At 35.9% G+C, this 19,160-nt stretch overlaps 2 protein-coding genes across 2 annotated transcripts in view; one reads left to right on the top strand and one right to left on the bottom strand.

Annotated features, from left to right (window-relative positions):
* Positions 1 to 4,598, bottom strand: part of abcc4 (ATP binding cassette subfamily C member 4 (PEL blood group)) — a 43,525-nt gene extending 38,927 nt beyond the window's left edge. Inside the window, exons 1-2 of the mRNA XM_039689253.2 lie at positions 4,367 to 4,598; positions 3,038 to 3,148 (exon numbers count right to left, since the gene is read on the bottom strand). Of these exons, the coding sequence (XP_039545187.2) occupies positions 3,038 to 3,148; positions 4,367 to 4,452 (197 nt within the window). The 5' untranslated portion in view covers positions 4,453 to 4,598. The remainder of the gene's footprint in view (positions 1 to 3,037; positions 3,149 to 4,366) is intronic.
* Positions 4,599 to 13,386: 8,788 nt separating this feature from the next.
* On the top strand, positions 13,387 to 19,160 carry cldn10a (claudin 10a). The gene is made up of 5 exons (XM_039689585.2): positions 13,387 to 13,606; positions 15,574 to 15,735; positions 15,836 to 15,917; positions 16,008 to 16,112; positions 18,221 to 19,160. Exons 1-5 carry the CDS (start codon positions 13,387 to 13,389, stop codon positions 18,363 to 18,365), a joined length of 714 nt encoding a protein of 237 aa, XP_039545519.1. The 3' UTR covers positions 18,366 to 19,160.

The raw sequence follows: 19,160 nt of genomic DNA, 5'->3' as shown, positions 1-19,160 counted from the left end.
AGAGAGGGGATGTCATAAAACAATCTGAGGATTATAAATCTCCTTTATTACCTACATTGTGTCATCTCACATACAATAACGATATGATTACTTCAACATATGAACAGTAAACTTGTTCACTCCTTGTCCACAAAATGATTTAACTATGAAGACATTTGTAACATTAAAAATCTTAATTCTTTATGACTCGTCAGCTTGATAGAATTTTTTTAGACCAATCAAGGTCCAGTCCAGGACCCCAAGGGCCACCCGGTGAACAGGTAACATAAGATGGGTATGTACGCAACATGATATATGTGTACATAGAGCATACAGTCCATATGAAAAACAGCATGAGCAACATTCAAAGCACATAAGAAACAAAACCGGAGCAGAAACTACGGCATTTCTCGCCAAATCGGGGAAAACTACTAAAGCTTCTTCAAAACAACTGCTGAGACTCTTCAGTTGATGTTTTCCAGCAGCAACGTCCGGCAGTAAATTCTCCATCTGCAAATAACAGTTTACTTCAAGGCAGAACATTTGTGTTTACACCACGGCCCCATCGCTCTCCATGCTGCTGATCGCAATAAAAGCTTCACTAATTAGTGTCATAGCACAGAGCTCTGTGCTAAACGAACCAGAAATGATCCATTTTAAAGTGCATGATTAGAGGCTAGAGAAACGCTGTGTGGAGGTGCTTTTTAATGAACGACGGGATTGTCTTCATCTTCATTCATTTCAATGCTTTCACGGCTGGAGAATATGATTATATGGGAATTTTGTGGCAGACAGCAGATTATCTGTGGTTTTGACTATTGTGCAAAGGGTCAGCGAATCCTTCACCTGCTTTTCTGTTCTTGCATAATAAAAAACTTAAGGTGAAGAAAAACCTTCACTAAAATGATAGATTAATCTAACATAATTAGATTTTAAAAAAACATGATATGTGTGTATTATTTGCTGTGTGAAAAATTTGTATCAAGACTAAAAAAGAACAAATACAGCCATGAAATCTTGGATTGCACAGTAAGAAACATCCATGAAAACAGAAGTAAGCCGTTTTACTTCTGTAATGTGACATTTCTGAATGAAACCGGATATTCAATGAGAAAAAAAAAAAATTTATAAGATAAAACATGGCATTGGATAAGTAAAAGGGAATTTAATTTACCTGATGGTTCAATACCAGAACATAGGCAAACCACACATGGGTTTGACTCCCAGCGAATACATGAACTTATAAAAATGTTTATACCTTGAATTCAGTTTAAAGGGATAGTTCACCCAAAAATGAACATTCTGTTATCATTTACTAACCCTCATGTCGCTCCAAACCCGTTCGTACAGCTTTGGAACACAAATTAAGATATTTTTGATGAAATCAAAAAAAAAACTAATAAAATAAAACTAATCCATATGAATTGGGCGGTTAAGTCCAAATGCAAGTTTAAGTCGCTTTCAGATAAGTGTCTGCCAAATGCACAAATGTAATGTAATGAAATGGCTGCATTTCATAGAAGCAAAGAAAAGATGTTTCAGAGGTGGACCAGTTGGTATATGAATTAAGGTTTACACAGACAAATTGTTTGCAATAACACAGGGACACTGTATTTAAGTTACAGTGAGTTAATGTCGGATTTCACGTTGACTTTATGTTCAAATAAAATGCACATTCACCTCAAGAGCATTACATCAGTATTAGATTAAAAAAAGTGATGTCTGTGTAGCATTTTATACCTTTTTTGCATTAATACAGTATATAAAAAGAGTATTATGATTATTTTACAAAGTAATATAACATTTATTCAAATGCTTCTGTTCACTCACTATTATTTTTACGCAGGTTATATACATTACGGTTGTTTCCAATTTTGCATTCAATGTTTAATTAGATAAATACTTCTCTGGGCGAATACTGAATTGAGTTCCTTTTAATGTCTTCTTGCACTTGAATGGTTAAAAATCACTTTTAGGTTTAAATTGGCAAGACACACACATGCAAATGACAACCTTCCAAATTATGTGTGACTCAACAGAATATGAGTGTTGCTTAAAGAGGAACCATTACGCTTTTTTTGCATGTTCAACTTTCTTTAGTGTGTGATGCTGCTGTTTGAGCATGAAAAAGGTCTGAAAATGTACAAAGTACAAAGTCCCACCAAAGCTTGTCACGACTGTTTCCCGAAACCATATTGTCGCAATTTGGTAGTTCAACCATGATGTCACACACGTCGTAACATCTTTTAATGAATCTGTTCCAATTTTTGTTGGAACTATGGTTTCGGGAAACACAGACTTGTTGAAATATGCTGATAATGATGGAACTTGCTGCGACCATAGCTTTTGGTAAACGCATTACTGACAGACAGGAAAGAGAGGTGCTACTAAAATGTAAAATATGTGACAAATAAGTTTTTTTGAACATTCATGAATGAAAACCTACTCCAGTATACCCCAAAAACTAAACAAGACTTTGTAAAAAGGCATAATATTGCCTCTTAAAAAAAATCCTAAACCCAAATACTACATTTTAATGTGTAACTTAAATTGTCCGACGCCTTTTGTGCTACAAACATGAATGATCATCAAATCATGTGGCTTGAGAAAAGGTGTTTTCTATTGCTTTTCTAAGTGCTCTGATATTTTCACCTGGCCGATTATCCAAGGAAACTTTTTTTTTTTGGCTTCAGTGACAGCCTTCCATAGCAACCTCTTCCAAGGCACAGTTGTGGTATTCCTTGTGGATTTTGAACCTACTGTAAGGTTTCCTGGGTTACCAGACCAGATCTTAATCCACTAAGTCATGTGCCCACCCAGAGATCCTTCTAGAAGTACTAAAACAGTCCCATTTTAATTTGCATTTATCATTAAGGTGTGAATGAATTTCACAAGAAGTCAACATTGCGTAATGCACTCAATGCACAAACGTTGGGAGCATCACCTTTCCAACATCTAATGGGAACCACACTAGCCTCATATTTCACCATAAGTCTTCTGAGGGCTCGTTTGAGAACAGCCTGTTGTTTAATCGGTGTATTCCCAGCGGTTCACTCACCTCTGCAGTTTCTCCCCGAGTATCTTGGAACCGTCCTCCGGAAGCACTTTAAACATGTCATCTTCTTCAAGTCTTCTCTTAGATCCGATACGGAAAAGAGGGTTCAGCCAGCTGATTGAGAAGAGAAAAAAAGGATTTGGTCAAAAGAACGCTTTAAAGGTGTGTGAAAAAGGATGCTGAATTATTGATGAGTGATGACAGGAGTGTAAAGTGTACAAAGCACATGTTTTATGTCAGTGAAAGCAGTAATTAAACAAAACCAACACACATGCAGGTAGGCAATCTCTTTAAAATGACAGTAACAGATGCTCTCCTCTATCAGCAAAGAGTGTTCATGAGTCAAGGGTTTGAAAGCAAAGCCTAAAAACCACTCTGACTGACATTACAGCCAAACGGCTGATGACATGACTCTTCATTTTTTCAAAACTAGGCTATCAAGTTAAAATAATACCATTTTGCAAGATGTAAACAACACTGGTCCAGAAACACTTCCTGTTTCAGTTTGTAACTGTTTTCTTTATTTCACATGTAAAGAAAACATCTTAAAGATGTTTGTTTAACTTTTTGATTCAGTTTTATATGTTCTGTTGGTTGTATTTTATCCCAGCTTTTATGTAGTGTTCAAAAAACTGAAACAGGAAGTGCTTCTGGACCAGTGTTGTTTACATCTTGCAAAATGGTCTATACTAAAATGTGACTCAATTGTAAGTAAACCTAATTTCAATTTCTAAAAGTCAATTTCAAATATTTTCTGATTAATAAAAATGCCTACCAAAGGTGGTGTAACTGTTCAGAGATGGCAACAACAAAAAAATCAAATTAAAAGGCATGTTTTTTTGTTTGATTTAAACTTTAATTGTATCATTTCTTTTCTTTAAAAAAAAAAACAGTCGAGAAATTCTACTTTAAAATATTATTTGAAAGACTTTTATCCAACAATTCAAAGTCAGTCTGGTGTTACCAACAAGCAGGTAAAATTATTTCGCCCCGTAAAAAGAATGTAATTTGAAATATTAACCTAATATCTAGTATACATTATATATGATGAAGAAATTAGAAAGTAATTATAAATGTTGTTTAGAAATGTCTTGAACCAACATGAATAAAGTTAACTAAATTTTATGATCAGTGTGAAAAGCTTTAATAGATAAGGTTAAACTACTAATATCTTTAGTTTGAAACTATAACGTTACACACATAATAAAACTATAGCCACAAAGGTTAAAACATCTGTAGGCTTTAAATTTCACAACAGAAAACACAAAACAGCCTATAAACTGATCTCCTTCCCCTGTCTAACGTTAGATTCGTAAAGGCTTATAACGTTACCAGAAAAATATCTGTGAGAAGAGATTAGCTGTTGCAGCAGGGTTGCTTTTCGCATCTTTGTTTATTGGCTCCATGTCGTTCGCCATCCTCCCTGCAGTTCAGCTGAACACTGGTACTCCACGCATAACCTGCGGCCAGTCCTAAACGTTCATTGTATAAACTGTTGTGTAACTTTCTAACACGCACATGTCAATGTCGAGTAGGCTACGACAGGAGGAGGTAAACCCTTCATTTCCTACTGTGGCACAAGACAAGAGCCCCGCCCTAGCAGCTTGGTTCACTCTGATTGGCTCACTCAAGCTCTCAAGGCGTTAATAGGAAAGGCGTTAACATATTATTTAACACACTTTTTTTTTTTGGCTAATTCAAGCTAATTTATCTGACAGTGACGAGATTACAAATCCCACTATGGTGAAGAACTATCTCATGAATATTAATTAAACATACCTGCATTGCTTGGTCACCCTCCTAATACCAACACCGCTCATTTAATATCCTTGACTTTGCTAACCAATCAGACCAACTAGTTGAACGTTATCTAATTAATATTTATGACTCAAACCTTCACCGTAGTAGGATTTGTATTTTCTTTGAGGATCGGATTCGGCAAGAGTATGAGATTAACCGTAAACCAACTCAGGAGGAAACAGCAGATTTTCAGAAAATTGCTGTGAGGTACAATTAGTGAAGGATTCAAGTTTATGTTTATTATTTTTTAAGCAAGTTAAGCAAGAGATGTTGCTAGCTACATTTGTAGCTTTGTGTTATTGTGGATGAGGAGGCTTAGTGTCTACCATCTGTTCTTTATTAGCTCTGCATACACAACCCACTCATGCAGTGTGCTGGAAGCAATCATCTTTAATTAGAGTGTCTAAACAGAGGAAAACAAAAAGATACACAAAACAAATGTAGTCTTTTTAACTTATAGAATGTTTCGAAATGAAAATCATTCATTCCTCATGTTGTTCCAAACCCATATGATTTTTTTTGTCTTCTGTGAAACACAAATGGATACATTTTGAATAATGTGTTCTTCTCCATTCCATACAATTACAAAAAATTGGTAGGAATTAAAGTATAAGACAAAAAGTATCATACACAATTTCATCTGACTATTCCAATTCTTCTCGAACACACCACAATTAACTAACAATTCAAAAGAAAATTTTGTTCACTAAACTTTGAATTTTAAAGCTGGCCTATTATGCCCCTTTTATAAGGTAAATAAGTTTTACATGTCCCAATAATGTGTTTGTAAAGTTTTAGCTCAAAATACCCCACAGATCATTTATTATACCATGTTGTAAATGCCCATTTTTGAGTGATGCTGTTTTCATGCATGTGTCCTTAAATGCAAATGAGTCGCTGCGAGAAGAGGGTGGAGCCTGCCTCCAATACTCTGCCAAAAGCTAAAACATCTGTTCTTTTTTATATGATGTAATTTGAATCAAGCAACAAAAGAAAAACTGAAAATCACTCACTGCTCTTGATTGAATAACGTAGTAGCTTTAATAAGAATACATCTCTTGAATTCTGCTGTTAAATGGTGTGGATGCTTACTCGGGGTCTATGCTAATAGGGTCCATCAGCAGTCGTGGCATCACAAAAGCTACAATCTGCAAACACTTGTTTTGAGACACTACTTATGATTTATGGGGCTTAAAAAAGAGAATGGGTGGATATTACCATTATGGTGATGTGTACACTCTCTGCCGACACACATATGTTCAAACACCATGTAAAAGTAAATTTTGCACAATAGGTCCCCTTTAAATCATGACCAACAAGAAGTACATGTAACTCAATCACAAATCAATCTCATTCCTTTTAAAGAAACACACTGGATATATGTTCAATCTCTGTCTTCCTTCCTTTATCTCTCTTTCTTTGTCTCTCTTTCTTGGATTTCTGATATAGATAAAGCATGTAAGAATAGATGATGAGACCCACAATGATACAGGGCAGGTGGCCACTACACTGATAAAGGTAATGCTGACAGACACAGACCCACACACACATACACACACGTGAGAAGGGAGGCCTTATACTGAGCCAAAGCTGTACATTAGGAATGATTGACTACCATACCATGCTCTGTAAAGCCTAACTTGTTGAGTCATTATTACTTTGCTTAATGTTTTATGTGAACTTTACTCCAAAGGTAACTATTTACCTTTGCTCAGGTTGAGTATCATAAATTATATTCTTCAGAGTTATGTAACTCCAATTTGTGTGGTGTAAAAATACAGTTGTAGCAAGGTTAGACTTAGTGGGAAGAAGGTGGCGGGAACCAGCGAACATTCAAAAACTTTAATGAACATAAAATAAACGAATACAAAATAAAAGTAAAGATAGCAGCCCCTCACGGACGATTGCTGTCACATATAACAAAACCAAGCGGCAACATTCTAATCTGAAACATACCCGGAAGTGCGGAAAACTGCAATACATCTAAAATCCACTAGAGGGAGGTCCCAAAAGGAAGCAAATGTCCATAGACCCCATGTTAAAATGTCCGTTTTCACAGCATAAATTAATGCTTTTACAGGTTGGTCCCATGGACTTTTATTGTATTTTTCAATAGATTCTGAGTGCCTGACAACTGTGAGAGGGGTGATTTTTTTCTAACTCGTTAGTTTAGATCATATTTAGATATAAAATGTATGGCAAATAAGGGCAGTTAACTTTGATTGACAGCTGATAACGGGCTGCGCCGAGTGGAATTTGACGTCTCGGCCATGATCTGACACAACACATCATACCGCCTCTGTATCCTTTCTGAACATTTATATTTTGTATTTCCCAAGATTTTCCAATATGGCGCCGCCCATACCCCCCATAAACCGCCTCAAAACTGTTCTTCAGAAAGTCTATGGGTGACGTCACAGACGCTTTGTCCATATTTTTTATAGTCTATGAACAAAACGCAACATACACTGAACAAAAATATAAACACAACATTTTTGTTTTTGCCCCAATTTTTCATGAGCCGAACTCTAAGATCTAAGGCCGTGTTTCCACGAGCCCGGCGTACGTTTTCAATTGTTTTCAATAGGAGCGCCGCGTTTTTTAAACGCCATGAGCGTAACGAGGCGCTGAGCGTTTTTTTCACGCTGAAGCGCCGAGCGCCCAGCGTTTTTACTGGTCGCTGGGAGTTAAAAAATGTTCAACTTTGGATAAAACGCAGCGCTCATCACTGTCACTTTTTACCCAGCCATCCAATCACAGTGGAGGAGGGGCGGGACTAATACCACACCGACCAACTTTCACAACATTCAAACTGCTGCGGATATTCTGTATCATAGCAACGAAACGTCTCAACGGAAAAAACGCTGCGCTGCCAAAACACTCTCAAGCGCCCAAAGCACGGCGTCTTCATTAGAGCGTCTAGCGTTTTCAGCTGGCTAAAAACGCTTTGGTGGACACACGGCCTAAGCCATCACCTCATGCTGCAACATGAGGTGATGGTCGTGGATGATTGATGGCACAACAATGGACCTCAGGATCTCATCACATTAGCTCTTATTAAAATCATCAATGACCTCCTCATCCCTGCTAATTCTGGACATACCAGCATCCTCATCCTCCTGGATCTCTCAGCGGCCTTTGACCTTTTGAGTTTCCCATAATATTTTTCTCAAACGTCCATCTGAATGTGTTGGCGTGACCAGCTCAGCACTCTCCTGGCTCCAGTCATATCTCTCCAATAGGGAACAGTTCGTCACCTTTAGAGACTCTCACTCCACCCCCCCCCCCCCCCCCCCCCGGGTCTGTGTTTGGACCCCTCCTTTTCACCATTTACATGACCCCCCTCAGTTGTATATCAGCACCAAACCATCCACTCAGCTTCCCCCACTGTCACTTGTTGACTGTCTGAATGAAATAAATACTTGGATGTCATCTAACCTCCTCGGCTCCCAAGCCGCTGCTCTCGAGGGTAGGTGATCTAGGGTAGTTCAGCTCATGAAAAATGGGGGCAAAAACAAAAGTGTTGCATTTATAATTTTGTTCAATGTAAACCCAGGCCTGGCCTCTCTCGATCTTCACTGTCGTTGCTCCTCCTCAGCATTGAGTGGTGCATTGCTCTTAAACATGTACAGACATGTCCAGTCAACTTTCCCGGGAGTGCTATCATGAAGTCATTCTGATAAACCATTCTGTCATTTTTCAAAGGTGAATCTTAGTTAACTTAAGGGTACTCTACTCTGTCTGGCATGCAAACATAAACTAGTTTTGTGTGACTCATTTTCTAAGAAGTCATAGTGTTAACTCATGATGATGTCAGGTTTGTGACCTTTAAGCTTCCTGATTGAAGATGAATAACTGTATACTTCACTCAGCCTGCTTCAATCTGCCCCATCTAAATTATTCTGCAATCATAAAAGTGTCACATTCTCCCTTTCATATGGCAAGATTAATTTCACACATGGAATTTGCAACAGTGTAATTGCACATTGGAGGTGATACATGAGTTTAATTTGACTCAAAACAGGGATCTCCTTCAGGGAATCTACATGGTTGCTATGACAGCAGATATTTTGTTTGACGTTCTCGCTGACCTTGTATCACTCAGCAACAGCTCACCTAAAAAACAATTACTGGCTGTTTTGAGTCATCCATCCCCACGGGCACAAGAGAGAATGTCTCTCTAACATGTTCAGTGGAAAAGAAGTTTTCTATTTTATTTAGTTGCTTAACTGATCTTCACTCACTGGCCACTTTATTAGGCACATCTGTCCAACTGCTCATTATCACAAATATCTAATCAGCCAATCACATTGTAGCAACTCAACTCAACACATTTAGCAATGTAGAATCAGGTTTGTGCCCGAAATCACCCACCTATAGACCCTTTTACGGTTTGTACACGATGTTGACGTGGGAATGTATGCGCACGCATATTAGCGACGGAATTATGGCGAGAATCAGCAGCGTGTCAAGCTACGCGAGCGGATTTTTATGTCCTCTCTCCAATCAACACGTTTAATCGCCTGCAGCCACAGGCGCCGCCGGTTCTTCTGAAACGGCCGTGATCCTGTCGGAATCCTATTGAGAATGAGGAGTCTCATCATGCCGGTCGGCCATGATGGTAGGAGACGCTATTGGTTACCAGCGGCAACGCCTTTAGAACCCTATGTTAGAACCCCACAGAGACGCGACTAAACATTCCAGAGCTCTTTAATTTCCGCGCATTTATTATTTTCGCGCATTTATTATTTTGGCAGGACAGAGACGGATCTAAGAATACGAGAAAAAAGGAAGAAAGTGAGGCAATGCAAAAAGATAAGGCGAAAGAAAAGGGATCTTACAAGAACAAACTCACACAAAGCGCAAAACAGCTGTATTTGGAGAAGCAGCGTCAAGATATTTGTTATTTTGCAGTATTATATTAACAGTATAATAACAGTATTATCATTTTATAACAGTATTATTAATAACAGTATTATATTAATAACAGTATTATATTTATAACAGTATTATATTTATAACAGTATTATATATTTTATATAATAACAGTATAATTATTTTATTATTATTACTTATGTTGTCCATGAAACTTATATTGTCCAAATACACATATATTTCAGTTCTCAAGAAATATTGTCAAGCCATCAAGTTGTTTCAAACATTTATTTCAAAGAAATAAAAAAGTAATGAACAAGGCACTCAAACAACACTTTTGCGTATGTTCGTTAAGGCACAGCAAACAGTGAAAATGTTATACTAAAGGCATCAGCCAACCATGCAATCCAGAGTCTCCTCGTCAGATACTCTCCCTGATGCTGTGTCCATTTCGATAACCTAAAAAACTGTATTACATTGTTCCTATGTTTTCCATATGTCTCGTGTGAGTTACTGGAGGAGCTTTTAACGCAGCAGTTACTTCCAGGCATGGTAAAACAGTGCGGTATTGTGAGAAACTCCTCTACTACCGAGTTAAAAACACACGTAACAATACTGTTTTGCCGTGGGAATCCTACCAACATGGCGGAGAGGGGAGGGGCTCTGTGCAATGATGTCAACTCCTCATTCTCAATAAAACTTAAGCCCCTTGGTGGAATATTGATTAGTGCAACCATAAACGCAACAACCAGACATTTTGAAGCTGGGAAACCGTTTTAAACTTTCGGAGTTGTTAACACGTTAGAGCCAGTGAGAAACAACACCACTTCCTTTGCCAAAATGCGCGCGCAACTATTTGATCACATGGGCTGTAAAAGGGTCTATTCCCAAAGGGTCATTGTTGAACACTGTTGGTCAGCCCAAACAAACACACCCCTCCCTTCATCCCAGACTGCAACATAGTGTCATGTAGATCAGAGTCATAGACTTACATTGAAGAGGGAGCAAAGCCTTTTGACCCGATACCATTGGACCAGTTGACCACTACCTAGCTACACCATAGCAACCACATAGAAATGCAAACGTTATTTAAAAAGTTATTTGCAGAGTTGTGCTTTGTTTCAGATGACTGTTGAATCCGACAGTTTGTAAAGCCAGTTCATACCTATTTTCTATTTTGGCGAATTAGGATGAATTTGTACAATCTCAGTTGTATGTGTTGTATGTTGTATCTGCTTATACACCACTGACAGTTAGGTTTAGGGGTGGAGCTTCATTGCTTTTTCAGTGTACGTTTTTGTACAAATCGCATGAAATTCATATGAAATCGTCAGCTTCTAGTTACGTTTTCTCATGAGATCGGTTTGGTAGTGTTTGTTTAGTGTGTTTTATGGAGGCCATGGCTACTCAGGCCAATAAGAAACAATGAACTACTGTTCTTTTTTTAATATACAAATGTGGCCTTAAAATAATAAAACTGATTATCTGAGATCAGGTGAAAATATATATATAGATGTTTCACCTGTTTTGAACATTTGAAACATTTTGTAACAGTTTCAATTTATTACTGAACAAAGCATCGTTTACTAAAACCACATGACTTTTTATCTAATCTAGTTTGGTCATTTTTGTAGCCTATTTTGTAAAGGTTTCGTTGCATTCCCGAAATGACGCTGCTGTTGTTGTGTTGACCTAATAAGTTATTAAATGAAATGATCAATGTAACTGATACTACCTTCAAACATTATATAATTGTAATTTATGTGTTCTTGGCTGAGCCGAGCAGCTGTTGACTGAAGAAGCCTCACTGTTTTGGTCAGGTCGGGTTATGTTTTGTAACTCCCTCTGGGGGACTGAGGGAAACCTTTAACAGGATCTCAGCCTGAGAACAGGCAGGAAGACCCATTTGACCTCTGCTAACTGGAGCCTCATGGTTACACAAATACACTCTCCAACTCGCACATACAAACACATTTACCATTTCAATATTCTTGCCAAATGCTCCTTTTTTTTTATTAAACAGCAGTAAAACACCGGTGACATTTTAGAAAAGTGAAGATCTGTTATTTTAAGCTTAAGGTGTAGTGTTCACACAGGAAGCATGACTGAAATTCTAGACAGTGTGAATATGTTACATACACTCTCTCCTATGAGTTTTGAAGCACACTTTTTAACACATAAAAACATAGTTGCAGGACCAATGCAAAAACATGAATACCAATGAAAGATAAAACTGGTGCTTATATAATAATAAATCATTTTTGATTAAAAGAGGATTCACCCAAATTCTTACAGTACCTCTAGAATGGCAACGAAACCTCAGATCCGAACCTCAACCTCGGTCCAAATCTTGGTTATTATAGTTAAACTGAAACCATAAAAACATTTTTGAACATCAACGGACTGTAAAAAAAATATTTGTTATCAACATTATTTTTTCTTTTGTCAAATCAACTTAAATTATTTAGTTACAATAACTTATTATATTCATTATATCTCCTTCATTGTATTAACTCACTTTTTTCCAGTTCAATCAACTTAAAATTTTAAGGCAACCAGGTTACTTACTTTTTTAAGTTAAACCAACAATATTTTTTTTTACAGTAAAACTTGACCTTAAACTTATTTTATTTTCATTTAGTTTAACTGGATAAAATAACTCAAATTAAGGCTGAAATAAAATTACCATCATCAAAAATGTAAACATAAAAAAAAAATTACTAAAAGTTTTATTAAAATCGAATGAATATTAAAAATAAAACATAAAAATAAAAACCAATTCAAAATATTAAAGGAATAGTTCACCCAAAAAATTTAAAATTCTGTCATAATTTACTCATCCTCAAATCCTTCCAAACATAGACATACAGTAGAAGAGATGGTAAAACTGGTTTGGTCCAAATTTTCTGAAGAGAAACAATCGTTTTATACGATGAACAGATTGAATTTAGGCTTTTATTCACATTTAATCAATTATCAACTCACGTAATTATGGAAGCTCAAGCATGAGAACCATTGAGGTTCATTTGTGTGTTACACAGCATGTTTGCTGATTAGTTGTACGATCTCATTATGAACATTTTAAAGCGTCAAGTAGTTGCGTAGCTGTCAATGGAGGGCCAGAAATCTCTCAGATTTCATTAAAAATATCTTAATTTGGGTTTCGAAGATAAACTCAAGTCTTACAGGTTTGGAACGACATAACGACAGAATTTTAATAGCTGGGTGAACAAACCATCTACTCTAATACAAAATATGGTCCAAATGAAACCTAAATGCAAACTTAGAAGTTCTATCTCTCACATCAGACCCTTATCTGAACATTTTTCCTCAATATCCGCTAGAAGCATTGACTTTTCAGGCCCTTCCAATAACACCCATCTTTAATGTACTCACCTCCTGACCTCCAGCATCTTTGCAGACTCGCTTAAAATGATTCTTGCAGAGTGATGTTTGGGTGGGTATGCGATCGTGGGTAGTTAATGTGAAAACAAAAAGCTATTGGTCAGCTGTTGAAAAGGTTAGTAGCCAGAGCCCTCCCTGCTGAATATAAAGCAGCTTTGGGGGGAGACCCGTCAACAAACGGTTCAGTCCAGACTCAGAACACCTTACGAATGAATTGATTCCTGCCTTGACCACACTTTCCTTTGCATTTAACTTCAATCGAACATTGGGAAATGGGTAATATGGGAATAGAGATTATTGCCTTCATTTTCACCATATCTGGATGGATTCTGATCTCCTCCACAATCCCAACTGACTACTGGAAAGTGTCGTCAGTGGATGGGACGGTCATCACCACGGCAACATTTTGGTCCAATCTCTGGAAGACGTGCGTTACGGATTCAACCGGAGTCTCCAACTGCAAGGACTTTCCTTCTATGCTCGCACTGGATGGTACTTTACTACTTACTTTTATTGACTTTGATATTTATTGACTTTTTATTGCTTGCCTGAATGAATGGTCTGAATGTGTTTGCGAGTTCCCTTTTCCTTCCCCCAGAAGATCCGGGTGTCTAATTGTTCGGAAAAAGAGTAGTATGGTGTTGGATTGCCCTAATGCTGCTTTAGGCAGAAGCTTCCACAACACAAACAAACCGAAGCCATACCGATCAGTGGACCATTTAAACAGGGAGTTTATTGTGCTTAATGCATTTAACATGATGCTGACACCAGTTTAAGAATCCAATCATTTGAGTTCTGTGGAGGTAAAAAGAGACACAAGATGATCTGCTCATCTTAAACTCTATTTCAGACTCGCTTCTTCTGTTACAACCTGCAGGAATGTACAGTATTATCTTAAGGCAAGTGGAAAAATAGGGTTTATAATAACCACTTTAGCTCAATTATGTCTGTATGGCACACCCACACACAGGAGAAAGCACACAGACACAGTTCCCTCAGGCTGCCGTGCAAATGCAGGTGGTTATTATTGATATGTTTTTAATGTATTATTGGCATGTTTGAGGCACTGCATATTTGTGGTGAGATGATTCAGTTTAATGAAAGATGCTACATGTGTTGAGGGAGATTGTCATGTCGTCTCTGGTGAGGTGTTCCAAGGGTGCGTCTCAATAGTTCAGTTGTCAGTGCACTAGGATGTTGGCTCCCTAAACAAATCCCACAATGCACCGTAAAAACCATGGAGCATGTATGTTCCCTTACCGGAAATTGTCACTTTCCTTAAGCACGAAACGCACGAGCCAACTCAATGAATATAATGACACGCGATAGAAGATTTGAAAAGACGAGCCTCTTTTTATTGTATGTCAGCATAAATCACTAGTGAACACATAAGTTACAGAATAATGTGTTTATACAGCATAACAAAATGTGAAAAAAATTATAGGTCCTGCTAGTTGTCGATTTATACCAGCGGTAACATGAGATCGCTTGAGATCGAGTGATTGTTAGCATGTTGCTATGTGGTTGCTAGGGTGTGAGACCTAGTTTCAATGTACATTACTGGGATTAGTAGTACTAGTGACATCATAACATAGATGATGTGTTATCAAAGTTGCAAGAATGACTTGTGTTGGCTAAGTCTTGGTAGCATCAGTAAGAATTGGTTGAAAATAATAAACCCGATCTGTAGTGTTTATTCCACCATTTTCCACACCAAGATTATGAATTTATGGCTTTATACTTATTTATATGACTTTTCACTTTAGCTTTTATGGTAGATTTTCTCTGGAAAGAAAACTTAAAAAAATATTTTTTTTTATAAATAATTAATAATAATAATAATTATAATAATAAAAGGTTTAAATGTTATAATAATTTGCAATAATTTTAATAATTCAATTATATATATATATATATATATATATATATATATATACAGAAACAATGTATTGAAATAACTTCTTAAAAATAATCATGAACTAATTAGAATGGATTAAATAAAATTTACAAAAATTAAATTTGATTTAATTTGTATTAAAAACCAAATAAGCAGAAATAAAGGCAAATAATTAATTATGTTAAATTACATATTTAAAGGATACATTTTCAGTAACTGTAACAAATAATTTTTTTGTGTGTGTTGGCACCAGTGAAAATGTTAGTGTGTGTGTGTGTGTTTGTGTGTGTGTGTGTGTGTGTGTGTGTGTGTATAGTTATATATATTGTAATAGTGTGTATAATATATATATATATATATATATATATATATATATATATATATATATATATATATATATATATATGGGCTGTCAAACGATTACTCGCAATTAATCGCATCCAAAATAAAAGTTTGTGTTTACATAATATATGTGGGTGCACTGTGTATAATTATTTTATATATATAAATACACACACGTATATTTATATTATATATATAATATATGTATATTATCCTGCAGCTTATATCCAGGTGTGTCGTGGACTGATGATCTCAGCTGTGTGCCTGGGATTTTTTGGAGCTATCCTGGCGCTAGTGGGCATGAAGTGTACTAAAATAGGGGGATCAGAGACCACCAAAGCCAGGATCACCTGTCTATGTGGACTGCACTTTATTCTCAGTGGTAAATATCACCTATATGGTTTCTTCTTTTCTAAAGCATTTGCAATTCCCACTTTTCAGAATGAGAGTGTCCTGTAACTATACACCCTTCCTCTGTGCAGGAATCTGCTCTTTGACCGCCTGTTCTCTCTACGCACACCGGATAACGTCAGAGTTTTTTGACCCCTTATTTGTGAAACAGAAGTAAGCAATAGCATCCCATTGTAACCTTCCTTCTGCAATTTCCTGTCTCATCACCTTTTATCAGCACCAGTATTGCCTGTTTGGATTTAGGTTTGAACTCGGGGCGGCCCTGTTCATTGGCTGGGCAGGATCTGTTCTCAGCATTCTTGGAGGATTTATCTTTTGCTTTTCCATGTCAGAGGGATTCATTATCAGGTCTGATTCTTATGTCCACATGCATACTGTTTCACCTGTTTTAAAGGGGTCATAATATATACTGTATATATATTATTATATATATATGAAGAGTTCAGATGCAAAAGCCTCTAAGTGCCATTTGAAATTTTCTTCTTTAATGATGATTTTTATCAAACTTGTATATTTAAGTTCAGTAATTTCACTTAAATTGCAATGATAATTACCTATTAATTGTTATTTAAGTGAAATTACTGAACTTAAATATATAAGTTTGATAAAAATCATCATTAAAGAAGAAAATTTCAAATGGCATTTAGAGGCTTTTGCATCTGAACTCTTCATATATACTCCTATTGCATTCGGGTCCATCTTGACTCAGAAGAGGTACATAAAAAATAGAAGAAGGAAAAAGGTTTTAGAAAGATGAAATTTTGTAAGTGAAGACAGTAAATGTATTTTTACCGCAATTAAATGGTCAAAATATACACACTTTTTCTCCCGAGAATTTTTTTACATACAATGTGAGCGAAACTAAATTTTTAGGCCTTTTAAGTTCGGGTCCATTTTGACCCGAAATGTGGCTTTTATTCTTACATCTGTTAGTAAGATTTGTCTAAAATGACTTCTATAAAAATACATTTTGTTTATAAACATGCTTGCTCATGCACGCACAATAATTCTAAATTTGAAATAAAATGTCAAACAAATGAATGTGTTTATAGACCAAATGTTCTAAATTTGATGGTTTGGAATAGAACAAATCCATATTTCACTTTGATGCCATTGGTGAACCATTGCAGCATGAAAAGGAGATTCAAGCTGTTTATCGTTTTTTTTTTTTTTTTTTTTAATATGAAAGTAACTTTATATGCAAGTAAAATGTATATATTTTCTTTGAAAACATTTGATGTTGTTTTATAGAAAAATAATGTAATAATAATGAGTTCATCCTAATTCTCATTATAAATTTAATCTAACAATAGCTTAGGCTATATCAAATGTTCCCATAAATATTGATTAAAATATCTATTTTGCATCTCAGTGGTTTTTGCTACAGTTTCTTAAAAATTTTACATTTTAAAAAAATGTAAAGGGGGTAAATGAAGTAAAAGCATGGTAACACTTAAAATTGTAAAACATTTGTGTAATTGTGAGAAGTTACAGATACCGTTTGAGTTATGACTGCTTTACAAGCTTACTTTCCACTGGATCCAAACAGACCCTGGAATGAAAAAGGCGTTTAGAGTTTTTATAATGCATTAGGAGGGTTAAAAAGGAATTTAATTTTGAATTTTCATGTCAGCATCCCAAAATATTAACAAATGAATGCCCATGTTTACATGTCAAATACACCTCTTTAAAACTTAGCCCATCCAGCTTATCCATTCATTAATTTTATTGTAGTATGATATTTAAAAAAATATTCTTAAACATTAAAACTTAAAATTGTCAACCTGTTTCTTAAAGGCACAGTGCAGCAAATCAACCAATCAATCAATCAATCAATCAATCAATCAATCAATCAATCAATCAATCAATCAATCAATCAATCAATCAATTTAATAAGTAATAAGTATTTTTGTTCAATCAATTTAATAAGTGTTTTGTTTCTGTAAATGTATTATTTGCAGAATATAATAAAGTCGTTTTATTCATATTTTTAATTAGCTCTTATTTTATTAATTATATTTCTATAGTTTTAATTTTAGTTTTTTAACTTCAGTTTTAATCATTTTAATGTTTCAGCTGACTTATACATTTTTTCTAATTACTAGTTTTATATATATATATATATATATATATATATATATATATATATATATATATATGAAGAGATGCAAAACCCTCTAAATGCCATTTGAAACTTTCTTCTAAAATGACCATTTTTATCAAGCTTGTATATTTAAGTTTAGTAATTTCACTCAAATGACAATTAATAGGTAATCTTCATTGCCATTTAAGTGAAATTACTAAACTTAAATATACAAGTTTGATAAAAATGATCATTTTAGAAGAAAATTTCAAATGGCACTTAGAGGCTTTTGCATCTGAACTCTTCATATAGTTTTAGTTAACAATAACAACACTGGTTCTATATGTCTTGAAATCATTGTCTTCTCTGACAGGGAATACTCTTACAACGGGGCCACGTCTTTCATATCAAAAAGAACCAAGATCACAAAGATGGGCAAGAACCCTGCGACTCCTCAGAAAGATCCTCCAGACCAAAGCTTTTCTGGCAGGCAGTTCAAGAGGAACGCGTACGTTTGATTTCAGCATCCTCAGTCAAGCTGGAAATGACAACAAGTGATCAAGGCCAAGAAGCTCACACTGTGTAAAGTCAACTATCAAACAAATCCTTGAATGGAGAACCTGAGGTCACAAGGCTGCGTTCATCATTTGAAGTAAGAAGACTGCACAGAGGCATATGTCATATATTATATATATATCCAGATATTTTTCTTTTACAGAGGCTGTTTTGGTTAAGATATACACATATAAACAGTAAATTGAGACATTTTTCAGATTCAATCCATATATATTACCCATTAGAAACCTCAAGAAAGTTTCCAAGTATGGCATTGTGAAACAATTGGCAGATTTCTTCACTTGGGACTTTGAAGTAAGTCAGGTGAACTGATGACAGAGAAGACGGGGAGAACAACTGCGCTCCACTGACCACAGGAACATGCTGTCTCAGTTCGGAAATTGCGCCGGTCCTGGAGTCTCTCTTCACCTCCTGATCAGTGGAAACTCGAGACTCTGATCCCAGTTTTTAGAGCTTTCATGTGGCTGGAGCTTCCGTGGGCTGTGCGGGTCGGTTGGCAGAGTCTCCTTGTTCTGTCGGATTCTTCCTTAAACAAGTGTTCAGTGTCTCTGTGCTTTTTGTAAGAAGGTTTTAAAAGTATTTTAGGGTCAGTTGTTTATTTTTATTTTCTTAAAGCTGCAGTCTGTAGCTGTTTTTGGGTTAAAAAATGATCCGAAATATATTGAGTCATTACGTCACATCTGTACACATAAAGAAGAGTCTCGGCTATTCGGCTATATTGAGTCATTACGTCACAT

Source organism: Pimephales promelas, chromosome 8, assembly GCF_988280905.1.
Source record: "Pimephales promelas chromosome 8, fPimPro1.hap1.1, whole genome shotgun sequence".
In the NCBI taxonomy this organism is placed as follows: Eukaryota; Metazoa; Chordata; class Actinopteri; order Cypriniformes; family Leuciscidae; genus Pimephales; species Pimephales promelas.
This window is presented reverse-complemented; position numbering and strand designations above follow the sequence as displayed.

What these genes read in the sequence shown, in the direction of transcription:
- cldn10a (XM_039689585.2), top strand. Translation starts at nt 13,387, where the DNA reads ATGGGTAATATGGGAATAGAGATTATTGCCTTCATTTTCACCATATCT. An exon ending in TTCTATGCTCGCACTGGATG is followed by an intron (nt 13,607 to 15,573) that starts GTACTTTACTAC and finishes ATTATCCTGCAG; the next exon opens with CTTATATCCAGGTGTGTCGT. An exon ending in TCAGAGGGATTCATTATCAG is followed by an intron (nt 16,113 to 18,220) that starts GTCTGATTCTTA and finishes CTTCTCTGACAG; the next exon opens with GGAATACTCTTACAACGGGG.